This window comes from Dreissena polymorpha, chromosome 8 (assembly GCF_020536995.1).
Source record: "Dreissena polymorpha isolate Duluth1 chromosome 8, UMN_Dpol_1.0, whole genome shotgun sequence".
NCBI lineage: Eukaryota > Metazoa > Mollusca > Bivalvia > Myida > Dreissenidae > Dreissena > Dreissena polymorpha.
The window spans coordinates 1,642,137-1,660,534 of NC_068362.1; the positions used below are offsets into that span (position 1 = coordinate 1,642,137).

The 18,398-nt window shown below is 36.3% G+C and overlaps 2 protein-coding genes across 21 annotated transcripts in view; both read left to right on the plus strand.

Moving 5' to 3' along the window:
* LOC127842734 (uncharacterized) overlaps positions 1-6,064 on the plus strand; it is a 118,948-nt gene extending 112,884 nt beyond the window's left edge. For all 15 annotated transcript variants that reach the window (XM_052372420.1, XM_052372427.1, XM_052372428.1 and 12 more), the window contains one exon: positions 130-6,064. In XM_052372420.1, the coding sequence (XP_052228380.1) occupies positions 130-267 (138 nt within the window). In that variant the 3' untranslated portion in view covers positions 268-6,064. The remainder of the gene's footprint in view (positions 1-129) is intronic.
* Positions 6,065-8,553: 2,489 nt separating this feature from the next.
* The window catches only part of LOC127842729 (ubiquitin carboxyl-terminal hydrolase 20-like), a 60,517-nt gene continuing 50,672 nt past the window's right edge, over positions 8,554-18,398 (plus strand). For 2 of the 6 annotated variants that reach the window (XM_052372405.1, XM_052372409.1), the window contains exons 1-8: positions 8,554-8,652; positions 9,783-9,883; positions 10,345-10,464; positions 11,027-11,127; positions 11,887-12,068; positions 15,494-15,563; positions 16,380-16,493; positions 18,186-18,264. In XM_052372405.1, the coding sequence (XP_052228365.1) occupies positions 9,803-9,883; positions 10,345-10,464; positions 11,027-11,127; positions 11,887-12,068; positions 15,494-15,563; positions 16,380-16,493; positions 18,186-18,264 (747 nt within the window). In that variant the 5' untranslated portion in view covers positions 8,554-8,652; positions 9,783-9,802. Of the gene's footprint in view, positions 8,653-9,767; positions 9,884-10,344; positions 10,465-11,026; positions 11,128-11,886; positions 12,069-15,493; positions 15,564-16,379; positions 16,494-18,185; positions 18,265-18,398 lie in introns of all 6 variants that reach the window. The other 4 variants (XM_052372407.1, XM_052372406.1, XM_052372408.1 and 1 more) reach the window with 4 other exon arrangements.

The following is an 18,398-nucleotide window of genomic DNA, read 5'->3' on the forward strand; positions in this document are numbered from 1 at the left end:
CTTTAGAATACTCAGTAAAGCTTTATACATGTGTAATACTCAGTAAAGCTTTAGAATAATCAGTCCAGCTTCAGAATACACAGTCCAGTTTTAGTATACTCATTAAAGCTTTAGAATACTACATTTCAGGGTGATGACTATTCCTCTAAACTGAGTTCACGAGCGACGTCCAGAGTAAACTCAATAGACGATTCACTTGAACGCGTTCTGGAAATATCAGAAACAAATCAAGATCAAGAGCGCAATATAGTGCAGTGTGACCGCTAGCATAGTATCGTACATTGTGTATGTGTCATTTGTGTTTTCATCGGGATTGATGCGATTGATAGGTGCTTGTGTTGGTGGATACAATTTGTGACAAGAATCAGATGCTACAAGTGCAGTGTAGAGCTGTTTTCATGGTAACAAAATCTACTGTTAGAGCTGTTTATGCAAGTGGTTTAGTTACCATGGGTACCACTAGCAAAAAAATGGGAGGTCAGGGCAGGTTTTCACAAATTTTCGAGTCAGTGCTTCATTTGGACCAAGTAAACGTTTTAGATAAAGTTTAATGTCAAATACAATACAAGAAATCCAGAGAAATTCTGTTGAAAATTGTGTTAAAATGGTATGTTTAGGTAATCTAAACATGTTTAAAACAATACTACTGTGAATACAATCTATAATACAAAAACAGAATTTATAAAAACACCAACAAATGTGAGAACATTCATTAAATCTAGAAATTTTATGAGAGCGACCATTTTAATGAAATTTAGCAATTTTATTAATTGATGTTTTTCCCTTTTTGTGAAAACAGGCCTTGATCTTGTTTTTGGATCAAATCACAATGAGCTGTGATATCGGGAGATTACTGCTTCGGCATAGATACCGAAACTAGGCTTCTGTTGGCATGGAAACAGAATCAAGTGACCAGTTGGAATGAATACAGAATCAAGTGCTGATTTCATGATACGATGTTGTCATATGAATGTTTGCAAGCAAATTTAAACATAATTTTGCTGTCACAAATACCAAGTCATGTCTTAGTCTAGATTCCATTGAACATGTCAACATTATACTTTTGAAAGCTGGTAATTCAAAGTAAGCAAATAAAGCAAATGGTTTAGAAATGTTCTTTAAATTTAATTAAAATTAACATATTTAAGTAAAATTTCATATTTCGAGAATTAATATTTTGTAAACAAAAATGTGGTCCCAGGCAATTATTTCACTCTTATTTCCACTTAGTTATTCAAAGTTGTTTGTCAAATGTTTTACTGAAAGGGCCACATTGTCATTTATAGTGGCCTTATTCATGAGTAGGTGCAAGGATTTATCTAGCCACGGCATGCACAATTGGATCTTGTGCAATATGTGGACAGCTCAAGAACAGCCTGCGCATTTGCACAGAAGGCTTATAAGCCATAATGGGAAGAATAATACATAAACATATGAAATCATGTATGTTTCTTGTGTCAATGTTTCATTTGTGTTACTGGGTTACATGTATGTACATAATGTATTAAACTTTTTGCATCCTTATCAGCTGTTCTACACAAGATTTCTGTTAACTACTGATTGGAGTGAATCAAAAAGTTTGACATTGGCTAAAATCATGTGGCTTTGGTAAATCTTTTTGTATCTGTAACATTCAATCCATTAAAAAGGGTAAATAGTATAAAATTATCTTAATATTGTTCAATTTTTATTATGCCCCCCGTAGGGTGGCATATAGCATTTGAATTCTCTGTCCCTCCATCTGTCAGTCCGTCCGAAAACTTTAACATTGGCCATAACTTTTGGCCATAACTTTTGCAATATTGAAGATAGCAACTTGATATATGGCATGCATGTGTACCTCATGGAGCTGCACATTTTGAGTGGTGAAAGGTCAGTGTCATCCTTCAAGGTCAAAAGTTAAAAAATACAATCCAAGGGAAGTAATAAGCTTTTAAAGGGAGATAGTTTATACACCTGCCAAATCATATATTGAAATTTTATTTCAAAGCTGCGCAATAGGGAGTATTGTGTTTCTGACAAACACATCTCTTGTTTATATATATATTTCTCAATAATGATGAGGAAAACATTTTTTTAAGTTTTACGTACATTCCCCAAAAATAATTTTATGCATTTTAAAATGGCAATTGTTCAAATGGACACTAATTAAGTTTATTGACCTAAAACTATTGTTCATATTCAATTATTCTTTAATTGTTGTTAACCTTACAATTAAAGACATGTTTGTGAAATTCTGATACAGGTTTGGGGTTTAGTCTTTATGAATGTTGTTAGCAATTAATACATTCTTGCCATACATAATATTTAAAACAACAAAGATGTATTTCATCACTAGAGACACGAGTCACATGAGGGTTAAAGCAGCTTAAATACCAAAATTTGGACAGGAAAAAAAATTAATATTAAAATGTTTTTCTAGTTTAACATACTCATAATTTAATTATATTTAAAGTATTATAAGGTTAAGACGTTAATGTATGAAACACTTAACAAAATTGTCCAGTACCTGCAAGTAAACAAATAATTTTAATGTTCGTTTCCTTATACAGGTATTTTCATTCGTAATCAGTAATGTATAATACGCCCTTTGCATTCTCTGCTGTATTATATTTACCCTTTTGTGCATGAATGTATCATGTGGTTTTTATAATGTGTACATGTTTTCAAAATGTGTGATATGTTTTTACAGCAATTTTGACATTTTGCATTTAGCTTTTCTCTACTTGTGTTGTTGTCCGTGACACCAGACCATATTGTTTTCAAATACAATATTTTTAGCATTATTTATTTGCTTTTTTATGGTGCTGAGGCTAATTTAATTGTCATACATTGTACTGTTAACCCATTTATGCCTAGTGGACTCTTTCATCCTTCTAAATTGGATATAAAAAAATCCTAAAATTAGGGATGTCTAGTATATTTATTTCTTTATTTAGAATCTTTCTTACAGAAATTCCTTTAAGCAAACAGGGAAGACCCAGATGAGACCCCACATCATGCGGCGTCTAATCTGGGTCTACGCAGTTTGCCAAGGCCTTTTTTCTAGACGCTAGGCATAAATTGGTTTATAACATCATGCCCTCCGCACTTCTGTCTGTCCTAGATTGTTTCTCTGAGAAAATTGATTTTATTATGCAAGTGTGCTATTTTTTGCTACCAAAATGAATTTAATAATTAAGCCCTTTGTTCAGTAATATTTACTGATCAGTTGCATTTTTAGGGTTATATAGAAAACGCTATAAAGACTTATCTAAGTGAAATTTAATATCCATTAAACAATTCCATTTTTAATTAGGAAGTGCGTAGATCAAATGCATAAGTTAAAGGGTGATGGAAGAATAATTGAATTGAATTACACATGCATCCTCAATATCGTCGCTGATATTATCAAACCTCGTAGCTCCAAAATTTTCGAAATATTTTTTTCGTCTTTTCCGAATATATTAAGTCTGGTGCGTGTTTTGTGCTATATCTCGTAGCTCTACGCCAATCAGAACCCTTGAAAAAGCCACGTGACAAAATGTTGTAGAATGATTGTTGGCTTTTTTCCCGGCGAAAGTCGTAGCGACGCCATTTCACCTATAGGTACGTCGTTTCGTTTGAACAAATTTGATAAAAACGTTTTTATAAAAAAAATTCTTTGCAACTACGAGGTTTCCTATCAGGACGAATTGTCGTACCTCATAAAAATGACAAAACTGTGGTGACAAAATATCGTTGCTACCATGTCTGACTGTCAGTATGACTTATCAGTATGACTTACGCGTCTATGGCTTATACCGTATTTTGCAGCTTCATTTGTTTGGTATTTTTACAGAATTTCTATTTCTAAAACATCGTTATAAAAAAAAAAGACGTTTTTTTCTCTCTTCTGAAAAGTTGTCATTTTGTAGCTACGAGGTTTGAGAACGACAGCGACAATATGGAGTAGATTTTTTAAGCTGCATTCTGGGAATACTGGGCTTAAAGCATGTGCGTAAAATGTCATCCCAGACTAGCCTGTGCAGTTTTGTCGTAATAATGTGCATGAGTGGTACTGATACAAGTTTAAAGGCGTTTTATTCATGACTTTGTTTCATGTTGTAATGGTCAATGAATTTATGTTTTAATCTGATCTTTTGTAAGTTTAATATATCGCATATGAAATACACTTGAACATTTTGTCGCATAAATGCATTTATAATTCTTTTATTTGATATGCATATTTGTGGTGTTTTTGTTTGTTTGTTTGAAATCAGAATTTCTAAAATTGCTCATTAAATTGTATAAATATGTTGTTATATTAAAAAAGCATAATCAACAAATCTCAAATCTCATTTGTATGCCCCTGACATCTTCATCTGGAGTCATGTTGAGATAGTCTTGTCAACAATTTGCGTCGCGTTCTGAGAAAACTGATCATAATGATGTGCGTACAGTGTTGTCCCAGATTAGCCTGTGCAGTCTGCACAGGCTAATAAGGGACGACACTTTCCGCCTAAATTGGATTTTTGATAAAAAGAGACTTCGTGTAAAGGAAAAATGTCATAAAAGCAGAAAGTGTTGTCCCTGATTAGCCTGTGCGGACTGCACAGGCTAATCTGGGACGACACTGTACGCACATGCATTATGCCCAGTTTTCTCAGAATGTGACTCATTTGGTCTGCAAGGTTAATTAAATGTTACTATGATGTCTAGCTCTCATCCCCCGTATTAATCCCTTTCTGCTCAGAAGTTAAGTTAAAATGACTGTATGCAACCAGCATAAAACCAGAACAGCCTGCGAGTAACTCGCACTATGTTAAGGTTCTATGCTGCTTGTTGCTACTGCTTGTTGCTCATCAGTATCTTAAGGTTGGAAACGAAGGCTTTGAAAACCTATATTTAGTAAGAAAGAACTTAAATTTAGTTTGATTACTTTAGAGTAACTCGCAGTCTGTTTAGGTTTTATACTGTTTATTGCTCATCATTATCGTAGGGTTTGGAAACGAAGGCTTTGAAAACTTGAATCTAGTAAGAAAGGTCTTAAATTTACTTTAATTTTCTAAGAGATAACAAAAGGGCCAAAGTGCGTATCTGAGTGATAAAGGCTTAAGACAGTGACTTTGGTTCTAACACAGTTGTTGCTTGTGGCCATTGCCAATCCTCCTGTATTGCCTAAAATGACCTTGACCTTGCTGCTTGTGGCCTTAGCCAATCCACCTGTATCGCCCAAACTGACCTTGCTGCTTGTGGTCATTGCCAATCCACCTGTATCACCCAAACTGACCTTGACCTTGCTGCTTGTGGCCTTTGCCAATCCACCTGTATCACCCAAACTGTCTGTGACCATGACCTTTATCTTATTGGGAGTTTTGTCTTATTATACATGTAGTTCAAATGGGCCGTTTCTTGGTGAACAAGATTTTACTGTATTGTCTATCACCAACACCTCTTACTGCATCGCCTAAGTACATGCAAAGTAATTGTAGCTTTTGATCATTCCTTCTCCATACATATCACCAAACCTCACTCGGACCTTCACTCGGACCATGACCTAGTTTGAACTTTGAATTAATAATATTGACTTTTTATGGGAAAAATTTGCTTAATGCATGTGCGTTAAGTGTCACCCCAGATTTGCCTGTGCAGTTTGCACATGCTTATCAGGGATAACACATTTTTTGCTAAATTGGATTTTTGTTGTTTTTAAGGAAAAATACCATAAAAGTGGAAAGTGTTGTCCCTGTCAGTACAGGCTAATATAGAACGACACTTTACGCACATGCATTAAGCCCAGTTTTCCAATGCAAGACTCAATTATATATGCTGTCCTGTGTCTATTTGGTCATGAGTGTTTATTGAATACAGCTTTTTGATATGTTTTATTGTTAACAGCATTTTTGTATTTCGTTTGCTTGTATAAACTGTGCAATTTTCTGATACTTTGTTCACATAATATGTTAGTCATTTAAGTAAATGTCCATGTTTGTGTGAATAAAATGTACACGATGTTAACATCATCTGTTACTCATTTATATAAATGTACATGTCAGTGTGAATTAATGTCTATGATTGTGTGAATAAATTGATTTTAAACAGGTGAAGTCTTTTTAAGTATTTTATGACTTATTTATTGTAAAGCCTTTTCCCACTTAGAAGCAAAGTAAAAATAGCTATGTGCAAACAGCATAGAACCAGAAAAGCCTGTGATTAACTCGCAGTCTGTTCAGGTTTTATGTTGTTTGCTGCTCATCAGTATCTAAGGTTTGGAGATGAAGCCTTAAAAACTTGAATCTAGAAAGAAAGGTCTTAAATATAAATTTTTAAGGGACTATAAATGCGTGAAAATACGTATCTAAGTGGTATAGGGATAGCAAGTGTGAGCAAACATTTAGAGCATTGGGTGTAGAGCAAAAACGGAGAGGGTTTATGGTGTAGAAATATGTTATAGTGTTTAACCAGACCACAGATTTCATCATAAGCATTGAATTAAAAAGAAGAGCCTCAATGTTTCAAACAATAGCCTTGAGTGTAGAGCCCAAAACTAGAGTAAAGATCAGTCATGTAGTGTATAGCAAGGGCCAAGAATAAAGCATATTTGATATGTAGTGTATAGGAAGGGCCAAGAATAAAGCATATTTGATATGTAGTGTATAGCAAGGGCCAAGAATGAAGCATATTTGATATGTAGTGTATAGCAAGGGCCAAGAATAAAGCATATTTGATATGTAGTGTATAGCAAGGGCCAAGAATGAAGCATATTTGATATGTAGTGTTTAAAAAGGGCCAAGAATGAAGCATATTTGATAGATTGTAGAGCAAGGTTCTATAAATAGAGCAAGAGCGTTTAGTGGTGAAATACAGTGTAGAGAGAGAGTCAAGAGTTCATGCTATTATCTAATAGTACAAAGTAAGAGATTATATTTAAGGCTAGTATCCTACATTAAAAACCAATTGCCATTATTGTTCAATGTTTTCCAAAAGCGAAAATAAGGATTGTATATCAAGAGCCATGAATGTAGAGCGAAAATTTATGTCAAGAGCCTTTAGAGTAAAATTGTATATCATTGCCACAAAGATTTTAACCCTTTCAGTGCTGGAACTGAATTTTAAAGGCCTTTGCAAACAGTTTGGATCCAGATGAGACGCCACAAAATGTGGCGTCTCATCAGGATCCAAACTGTTTGCTATTCTGATAGTATTCTTTGAGAAAAAAAACGAAGAAAATGCTAATTTTAGAAATTCAGCAGATGACATTTTAGCAGACAACAAATTTCCCAGCATGCAAAGGGATAAAGATAGAGCCCAACAGGTAGAGCAAAGGACTGCAATAAAGGTCATAGCCACAGAAAGTAGACAAACAGAATATATAGTGAATATTATGTAATAGTACTGGTTCCTAAATCTTTCACCTAACGCTGCTTTAAGGGATCAACTCTAATATATATGGATTTTGTAAATTCCGGGACATTTGACAGATTTCCGGGACAGCGGGACAAGTTCTTCATTTCCGGGACTGTCCCGGACAATCCGGGACGTATGGCATGTATGCTAATGAAGAACAAAGAAATTTACTATAATCTAATTTATTTTTACCCTAAATTGTTATGAACTTGTTGCAAACATACCAAACATTATCTTATTCAGTATTGCACAAAGGAGCTTGACTCCAAATTACAAACACATCTATCTATCTATCTTCGGATACTGTTGAACTCCCCTTTTGGGTATTATTAACAGATCGCGCTGTCAGAGCAAGAAAAATATTTATACAATAAAAGTATTGACAATGAAACGTCAAATAAAGAAAGTAAGACTTACACGAAGTTTGAAAGTGTTAGTATGTCACAGGGTGAGATAATTGTGTGGCTAGTCTGAGACTCAATCCCGATACACCTCGCTAACAGGGCAAGTGCTCTTCCAACTGAGCTAACTGGGCCAACACACAACTTTTTCCCTAGCGTGACCAAGTTCGGGCCGTGACAAGTATATGTATAAGAGTTAAAATCAGGTTAAAAGCACACTCTGCCGCAACTAATTGTATGACATTTGGCTTACTGCCAGCTTGAAGGATTCAAGCGTTGGCAGGAGGACAATTTCTGATGGGAGGTTGTTCCATAATATGACAGTGCTTGGAACACATCACACTACAGGCTGAAATAGAATACAATAGTCATATATCATCATACAAAATATACAGGCATATGATGATATGTCGACCACAACATATTGTTATAAAATATTTTGTTGAATTCACTTAAGTGAATTACATATGACTATAGTTAATATTAAAAGGACATTTACTGGAATTAAGGGAGGAAACCAGTCCTACAACCATTTTAAGCCTAGAGTTGAGGGAAAGAGCCGACATATAAGCATGACCAGTTTTTGTGGCGTTTTATGCTACCCTTTCTGCTTTATTACATAATGGAACCTGTGAGTTTAAACCAACATTGGAAACAATATTATGATACATTGTTCATTCTCTTCAATTTGTAATATTTGTGCCACGGAAAGAATTGCGAGTGATGAAGACTGACCACGGAAAATTGTTAGTTGTCTATAGCCTTTAACTTTGTTCCAATATTAGACTTATACCGGTGTACCGGAAGTGAGACAAATGATCGTGAGTTAGTGCTTTCGAAGAAAGTTTGTGTTTGACATTTTGATATGCAGTTTTAAACATGGGTTCGTGTTTATATTCCCCAATCTTCGAAATATATTTTAGCTAATGTAAACGGGTAATAACTACGTCAATACTTGACGAATCTACCTCATTTTTTCTTGAATATCGTAACCCGAAATGTTGACAACTGACTTTCTATTTTCGCAATTCTCTCATTTTATCATGTCATGTGTATTTTTCATCAGACGCGCAATATTCATTCAGACCAGGTTAAGCCTTCTTGTTAATTCCAAGTATGGTTCCCATTATTTTCATCTGCAAGTAAATCGTGTTGGTCATTCATGAACAACGGTCGAACGGATAGCAAGCTCTTTTAGCCCCAACTTGGGGCCCAAGCAACTTTGACGGCCCTGTCTGAAAATTCCGGTCATTTTGGTTCATGCTTATTGTGCTCCAAATGGACCAGGCTTATTCACAGGCAGCAGTATCATAAATTTGCTCCTCCCCCCCCCCCTCCCCGGGACCCTATCCCCCCCCCCCGCCCCCCCGGGACCCTACCCCCCCTCCCACCGAGCTTACCCCAGGGGTTCCAGATTGTTAAATGTGCACCTATTGTGTATGGTTTGACTTTTCAACAACGAATATTGACAAAAATTCATAGTTTGAAAAAATAACCCTCATATAGGTATTCTATATACACATGGTATGAAACGCACTATATGCCTATTGCTGAAAGATTGTGGAACACTGGACATGACCTTTTTCATCGAAAACACACATGTTCCCATGCAGTTGCCGACAAAATGCAACTGGATTCGTTAAAAGACAGTAAATGCAACGAGATTACCCTACTAACCGATCTCCTGCTCGGTTAATAACTTTAATATTCAAATAAATTCGACTTTCTCGCTACATGTCTGTGTTTTGCTGTCATATTTTGTCGATCGAATGCTCCGTTCTAATACGCCATATCATTGGCCAACACAATGAGAACAACCAACCAGATGACGCGTTATAAAATTAAAATGGTGTACATGTGTTTCATCTACACAGTGTAGATGAAACACTGAGTGACATATAGCGAGAAAGTCAAATTTAATTGAATATTTGTCAAACTTTTCACATGCTTTTAAAGAAGCCAATAGTTTTTTTTTTATTAAGTTGGTCTCATTTTCAGCTTCATTTTCTCTAGGAAAGTAACATTTGCTGAAAATGACAGGGAAAGAGTCCCGTTGCAACCATGTACTGGGGATCAGGCATGTTTCATGGGAACAGATTCGGCAGGCTCAGAAGGTATTTTGCTGATGTAACACATTATCTTTTAATGTAAACTAACTGTATCCACATCTTCTTAACAGTAAATCAGTTTTGTAAGTACAAAAATGCAGCCATGATGTAAGGTATGAATCAATTGACATTTTATTATATAAAAAACAGCTGTAAAAAAGACAAAATTATAAAAGTAAGTAAGTAAAATAAAAAAGGAAAACATGCAACAGATTTCACTTTTGTTTTGTTGATTTTTAAATAGATTATTAACTGCAGAAAAACAACAATACCAAGGCATTTAAAACAACAGTAACTGTATTTATGGCAAAGTACCTTCTTGCTTCCACATGACACGGTAAAACCATTGAGCAGAGACTGGGTTTTCATTTTAAAGGGACTTAAATTAATTCCTTTACACAAACGATTACGACATTCATTTAGCCATTTTCCCATGACTCATCTTAATTTTAGCATTCTATTCACAGCATGAAAAATGCGACTCATGTAATGTCACAGACAGGAACCTGTGGCTTTGTCTGATTGGAAGGTGTTCATACGTCGGCTGTGGGGAATCAACCAATGACCATAGTTCACACCACGCAGATGTGAGTTTAAATGCATGTTTTTTCCTCATTCTTAAGCAGTGTTGTTTTTTTTCACCTATTTGAGAAAGTTGCCAGGGGGTTTAAATTTAGAAAAATTATGTTGTTTTTACTAAAAGTGGGAAATTAAGTTGTGTTTATTTGCTGACACTTAAGTTTAGGCAAAAAAACATTTTCATAGTACTTAACCAATATTCTGAAACACATTATGATCTCTATGCTGAAGTATTTTTACCCCTGATCATATGATGATATCATTTGAGCCCTGAAAACTTCAAGCATGGAGTCATTTGACTCCTGAATCCAAAAATCTATTGGAATCCTTTGTGTCATAAAATGTAGGCCAGGGCTTCCTCTGGCTTAAAATTTTCTGTTGCCAAATTTACCTTTTAATGTCTGAATTCTTATTATTTTTGATATTTTACGGTGATCATGTAAAAAACCTTGTAGCCAAATGGATGTGTGTTTAGCCAAATTTCCTTATTTGTAGCCATTGGCTTATTTAGAAATGGAAGAGTAAGTCCTGTAGGCTCTCATAGTTTCCTGAATCCCCATCCTGTTTCAGACTCAGGCCCACTGTTTGGCCATCAACCTGACCACGCAGAGGATCTGGTGTTACAACTGTGAGATGGAGGTGTACCACACCAAGAACTACCCACCCTTCATGTGAGTGAGTCATTGAAGCCTCAGTGTTGGAGAGCTGAACTTAACTCTTTCAGTGCTGGAACAGAATTTTGAAGGCCTTTGCAAACAGTTTGGATCCAGATGAGACGCCACAGAACATGGCGTCTCATCAGGATCCAAACTGTTTGCTATTGATTCTAATAGTATTTTTTGAAAAAATCGAAGAAAATGTTAATTTTAGAAATTCAGCAGATGACATTTTAGCAGACGACAAATTTCCCAGCATGCAAAGGGTTAAGTATTGTCCCAGATAAGCTTCACAGTGCGTACAGAGTTGTCTCTGATTAGCCTAAGATGTATGGAAACAGCATTGATTTAATTATACAATTTCCTCTGCTAGATTTTGTTTGCCATTTTTATTTCTAAATAAACTTACCAGGGATAGAAATAGTTGCTTTTTGGCCAAGGGGCAAGTATGTCCTTGGAATTCATCTTCAAAATTTGGCAACTAGCTTTTTAAAAAGCTTGGAACTGTTTTCCTGCATTTAATCTGTTTACTTTAAAAAAAAACATGAAGATTTGGGCTCATAAAAGGGCATTGAGTCATTAAGCAATCTTATAATATTGTCTGATATTGTTTTGTTTAAAATAAATTTTATATACCGGTAATATGATAATTCCTTTGTTTGGGGCTGATTTCGCTTTGGCTGGCCTTGCAAAACTACCAGAGATGGGTTCACAAAATGGGCAGAATGATGCAAAAAAGTAAGTTTCTATTCTATCTGACATTGTTTTCTGCAGTATTCCTGAGCAGCTCGCCCCAGCCACAGGCCAGGAGATTGGCGAGGAGTTGTCTCCGGAGAGTTACCCACAGCACGGGGTGCTAGGTGGCTCACCACAGTATGGCCCGTTTGGCGGGGACGACTCAGATACCGAAGCAGAGGACGAAAATGCGGGTGGGGGACATCACGGAAAACCACGAGGTGGGTGGGGGACATCCAAGAACCAAAAGGTGGGTGGGGGACATCACAGGAAACCCAAGAGGTGGAGGGGGGACATCACAGGACACGACACCACGAGGTGGATTTCACATTTATCAGCGTCTGTTGCTACTGATTATATTGGTGCAAAAAAGATACTAGTGAAATGCATAATTGAGCCGCGTTCTGAGAAAACTGGGCATAATGCATGTGCGTAAAGTGTCATCCCAGATTAGCCTGTGCAGTCCGCACAGGCTAATCATGGACGACACTTTCCGCCTAAACTTGATTTTCGGCAAGGAGGGACTTCCTTGAAACTAAAAATACCATAAAAGCGGAAAGTGTCGTCCCTGTGCGGACTGCACAGGCTAATCTGGGACGACATAGCACATGCATTAAGCCCAGTTTTGTCAGAACATGACTCAATTGTTTTTTTATTGAGCCTTGCTCTTGGAAGTTGGGGCTTTATGGATGTGTGTCAAGTGGTGTGCCAGATTATCTGCGCGGGCTTATTATGGCCATCCGTTTCCTGCTTTTTTGATACTTCTTGTTTCAAAGAAGTCTATTCTCACAAAAATCAAGTTAAGGCGGAAAGTGTCATATCTGATTAGACTGCACAGGCTTGTCTGGGGCGACTCTAGGCACATTCGTTAAGCCTATTTTTCCCAGAACGAATCATAAGAAATGCCATTTCAAACCCCTTGCTATGAAGTGGAGTGGAATAAATACTGGAATGGCATTGGACTCCTGACTAGTTGTACTGATCCACTTATGTACGTACAAGAGAAGATTCATCCAAATAATATCTTGGACGTGTTCGACAATGCTGCCTGTTGGTTGAAAAACATGGCCACCAGGGGGCGGGGCATTTTTCCTTATATGGCTATAGTAAAACCTTGTTAACACTCTAGACGCCACATTTATTGTCCAATCTTGATGAAATATGGTCAGAAGATTTGTCTTAATGATATCTTGGATGAGTTCGAAAATGGTTATGTTTGCTTGAAAAACATGGCTGCCAAGGGGCGGGGCATTTTTTCCTTACATGGCTATATAAGGCTATAGTAAAATCTTGTTAACACTCTAGAGGCCACATTTATGGTCCGATCTTCATTAAACTCGGTCAGAGGATTCATCCCAATAATATCTTGGACGAGTTCAAAAATGATGCCGCTGGTTGAAAAACATGGCCACCACAGGGGCGAGGCTATTTTCCTTATATGGTTATAGTAAAACCTTGTTAATACTCTAGAGGTCACATTTATGTTCTGATCATCATTATACTTGGTCAGAAGATTTGTCCCAATGATATCTTGGATGAGTTTGAAAAAATTATTTTGGTTGCTTTAAAAACATGGCCACCAGGGTGGGGCATTTTTCCTTATATGGCTATAAATGGCTATAGTAAAACCTTGTTAACACTCTAGAGGCCACATTTATTGTCCAATCTTCATGAAATTTGGTCAGAAGATTGGTCTCAATGATATCTTGGATGAGTTCGAAGATAATTATGTTTGCTTGAAAAAATGGTTTCCAAGGGGCGGGGTATTTTTCCTTATATGGCTATAGTAAAATCTTGTTAACACTCTAGAGGCCACATTTACTGTCCGATCTTCATGAAACTTGGTCAGAAGATTCATCCTGATAATATCTTGGAAGAGTTCAAAAATGATGCCGGTTGGCTAAAAAACATGGCTGCAAGGGGGCAGGGCATTTTTCCTTATATGGCTATAATAAAACCTTGTTAACACTCGAGGCAACATTTATTTTCCGATCTTGGTCAGAAGATTTGTCCCAATAATATCTTGTTATCTCAGGTGAGCGACTTTGGGCCTTTCAGGCCCTCTTGTTTACTCCCAAACTATCCTTAATGACAGCGGCGTATTTTAATCAAAGGGATACTATAAAAACACAAGCGGTTTAATTGTATTTAAACTTTAATTAAAGTATCGAGTTTGTAACACTTCGGAAGAGTAATTCATCTAGACTACTATTAAAATGGAAGTAACCACTTTGTCTACTTATTATTTCATTATTATTATAATTATTATCGTCCTGAATATTGTCAAATGGAATTAAATGTTAAAAAAACAACAACAGCGTATCTGTTTCTTTCTTTTGCAATTATGACTGCTTGACCCGGGTGTCAGCAGGTGGTCCACCAGTGTTATCGGTAACAATCAACGGTAATATAAACAATAGACAGACATATTTATTATGCAATTGTCATGACAACAACACGATAACACATCACGATCAATATACCGGGGTATTACTGTGAAACAGATGGTTGATAACACCAAATTGATTTGCTATTTTCACAACCCAAAAATAAATTGACAAAATTTTTCAGAATTGGCCGATTTCGGACACTGATTTTTTTAGTGCGTATTTTGCTCGGATTTTTAATTTTGACGATAAATTTTTACCAAACTCAGGGGTGCGTATTATACACAAGTTGTATTATATTCGCGGATTTACGGTAATTTGACATCCTAGTTTGTTTTTCTATTTTCCAAATAGGTTAAGCTATGTACCAAATATATGTATGTATACTACTTAACCATTTGTCAGCACCAGCTGAATGCTAAGGTATAAAAACTACTGCTTTTAACTAAAGTGTATGCCATTCTTAAATGTCATTGACAGAATATGATTATTTTTAAAGTGGAATGATTTGTAAGTCAGCTCTTGTGATGATTTAAAGATTAAAGTTCAGTTAAACCAAAAGTTATAATTAATGTTGCAGAATTGTATACACAGCAATTTTGTTTTCCCAATTGGTATAAGTACTGGCACTGTGCTGATTGGGAAAATATTTTATGCGAAAAAGCATAAAATTGGGAAAATTCGTGTCATGAGAACCTAATATTGGGAATTATGGGTCATTTAAATTGCTTGTTACTAAATTGCAATAACACTTTTACATATTCTTTTACATAACCTCTGTGAAATGTTCAGTGTCGGCCCTAATTTTAACCCTTCCACTCTGGAACCGAATTTTGAAGGCCTTTGCAAACAGTTTGGATCCAGATGAGACGCCACAAAACGTGGCGTCTCATCAGGATCCAAACTGTTTGCTGTTCTGATAGTATTCTTGGAAAAAAATATAAGAAAATGCTAATTTTAGAAATTTAGCAGACAACATTTTAACAGACGACAAATATCCCAGCATGCAAAGGGTTAAAAGTTCAATTGCAGATGATCTACTTATGGAAAGAAATTGACTGAACTTTCCTTCCTATTGAGAATTTTTCAGATGGAAATTGGGAATTTTGCAATTTTTTCTTAATTCGGAAAGTTCCTTTCATTAGTACGTTATAAAGAATAAAAAAATTGCTGATACATGTTTTTTCCCCCCCCCACTTTAATTCATGTCGTCTTTGCTTATGAAAGTGAATTTTGAAGCGTTAATGCTGGTATTTCAGGACTGACTGGGCTACAAAACCTTGGCAACACCTGTTACCTGAATGCAGCCTTGCAGGCCCTGTCTAACTGGTAAGGCAGGGTGGTTATTTGGTCAAAGTTGGGGCCAAAAATTGACAAATTATTTGGATATATGGAGACTGTCTGATTGTTCAGTTGACATTAACTAAGTTAGCTTTGAAGATTGGTCTGATGCTTGAGAAAGATAACAGTGAAAATAATAATGATAAAAAATTCTGATTATTTTATATTTTTCTTTCTAAACAAGAAAAAACAGCTGTTTCATTTAGTTTTGCTAACATGTGTTCAATAATTTTTGTTAACAAGTTTTTTATGCCCCCGGATCTAATGATCGGTGGTATATTGTTTTTGGCCTGTCTGTCATTCTGTGCGTCATTCTGTCTGTCATTCTGTCCCAACACTTTAACCTTGGTCATAACTTTTGCAATATTGAAGATAGCAACTTGATATTTGGCATGCATGTGTATCTCATGGAGCTGCACATTTTGAGTGGTGAAAGGTCAAGGTCATCCTTCAAGGTCATAGGTCAAATATATGGCTTCAAAGCGGCGCAATAGGGGGCATTGTGTTTCACAATGATCAACTTTCTGGAAATTGTGAATATTAATATGAATGCTACTTTGATACGTGCAGCTTTGAATTTATTTGAGCTTTTCTCTGGGATGAAGAGGCTTAATGCATTCGCGTAAAGTGTCATCCCATAATAGCCTGTGCAGTCACTTTGTAGAAAAATACCATGAAAGGAAAAAGTGTTGTCCTTGTTAAGCCTGTGGGTATTTTGCAGGGGCTAATCTGAAACTGCACTTAATGCACGTGCATTTAGCCTTGTATCTCAGAGCACGGATCATTTATTTCTACTGTTTCCAGCCCACCATTGACCCGGTTCTTTCTCGACTGCCCTGGCTTCGTGCACCCAGAGAAGACGCCCAAGCTCAGCATGAACTACATGAAACTTATGCTGGAGATGTGGCACAAGAAAAGGTGTGTGTTAGGTTGAATATGTGAGTAGCGCCTTTGGAAAATGAGGCTTAATGCATGTGCATAAAGTTTTGTCCCAGATTAGCCTGTGCAGTCCACAGAGGCTAATCAGGGACAACACTTTCTGCTTAAAATGGATTTTTGCCAAGGAAATACTTCCTTAAAACAAAAAATGCCATAAAAGCGGCATTAGACTGTGAGGACTTCCTGATATATGTTTGTATATCACGTAAACAGAAAGTTTTTAACCAGGTTTTCTGAAGAAAAAAACTGGTTATTAGATTGGCGATGTAGGCGGGCGGGCTGGTGGGTGAAACAAGCTTGTCTGGGCCATAACTTTGTAGTTCATTGTCAGATTTTAAAATCATTTGGCACATTTGTTCACCATCATTAGACAGTGTGTCGCGCGAAAGAATTACGTCGATTTCTCCAAGGTCAAGGTCACAATTTGAGTTAGAAGGTCAAAAATGGCCATAAATGAGCTTGTCTGGGCCATAACTTTGACGTTCATTGTCAGATTTTAAAATCATTTGGCACATTTGTTCACCATCATTAGACGGTGTGTCGCGCGAAAGAATTACGTCGATATCTCCAAGGTCAAGGTCACAATTTGAGTTTGAAGGTCAAAAATGGCCAAAAATGAGCTTGTCTGGGCCATAACTTTGACGTTCATTGTCAGATTTTAAAATCATTTGGCACATTTGTTCACCATCATTAGACGGTGTGTCGCGCGAAAGAATTACGTCGATATCTCCAAGGTCAAGGTCACAATTTGAGTTTGAAGGTCAAAAATGGCCAAAAATGAGCTTGTCTGGGCCATTACTTTGTGATTCATTGTGAGATTTTAAAATCATTTGGCACATTTGTTCACCATCATAAGAGGGTGTGTCGTGCGAAAGAATCAAGTCGATATCTCCAAGGTCAAGGTCACAATTTGAGTTTGAAGGTCAAAAATGGCCAAAAATGAGCTTGTCTGGGCCATAACTATGTCATTCATTGTGACATTTTAAAATCATTTGGCACATTTGTTCACCATTATTGGATGGTGTGTCGCGAGAAAGAATTACGTCAATATCTCCAAGGTCAAGGTGGCCGCAACTAAAAAAAGATTTATTTTGAAACAACTATGTAACAATAAACAATCAGTAACAATGCACATTTTGATTTTAAGTTGTCTCTCTTTATCAGACTTATTTTCTAATTGAAATCAAGGTCAATTTTACACAAGGGGGTTAACAATACACATTTTGAATTGTCTCCCTTTATCAGACTTTTTTTCAACTGAAAACCTGGTTTTGTGACAATTTTGTCCCTTGTTATATCAGTCAATGTTTGTAGGTATGTCATATTACTGGAAATGAACTAGAAAGGCATAATTTCGATGAACAAGAACAAAACAATTTGAAACTAAGATGTGAGATATTTTAGAAAGAAAACAACAAAAAGAGGGTACACTTAAAATGACAATTGTAAAGTGACCTTTTCACAGATTTTGGCATGTTTTGAAGTTTGTCACTAGATACTTTACATTTATAAATGTAAACATAGGAAATAAAGAGTTCCAGTATAAAACAGGAATACAAAGAAAGAAAAAAAGTTATCCTCACCTGGGCTCAGACCACTAACCCTTGGAGAAAAAATCTAGTGCTCAAACTGCTGGACCATCTGTCGTGACATAACTCTCTTTTATTTCAGACCCAGTTACCTGGTTCCCAGCAGTGTGGTCAACGGTATTAAGACTGTCCATCCGATGTTCAGAGGCTACTCACAACAGGTAAGGGAACCAGTGTTTGTTTTAGGTGAATTTGATCCCCAATGTCAAAAGTTATATATTTTGCTTTAGGACAGCCTTAAATTCCAAATAGAAGGTTTAAAAAGATATATATATATATATATGCAGGGTTTTCA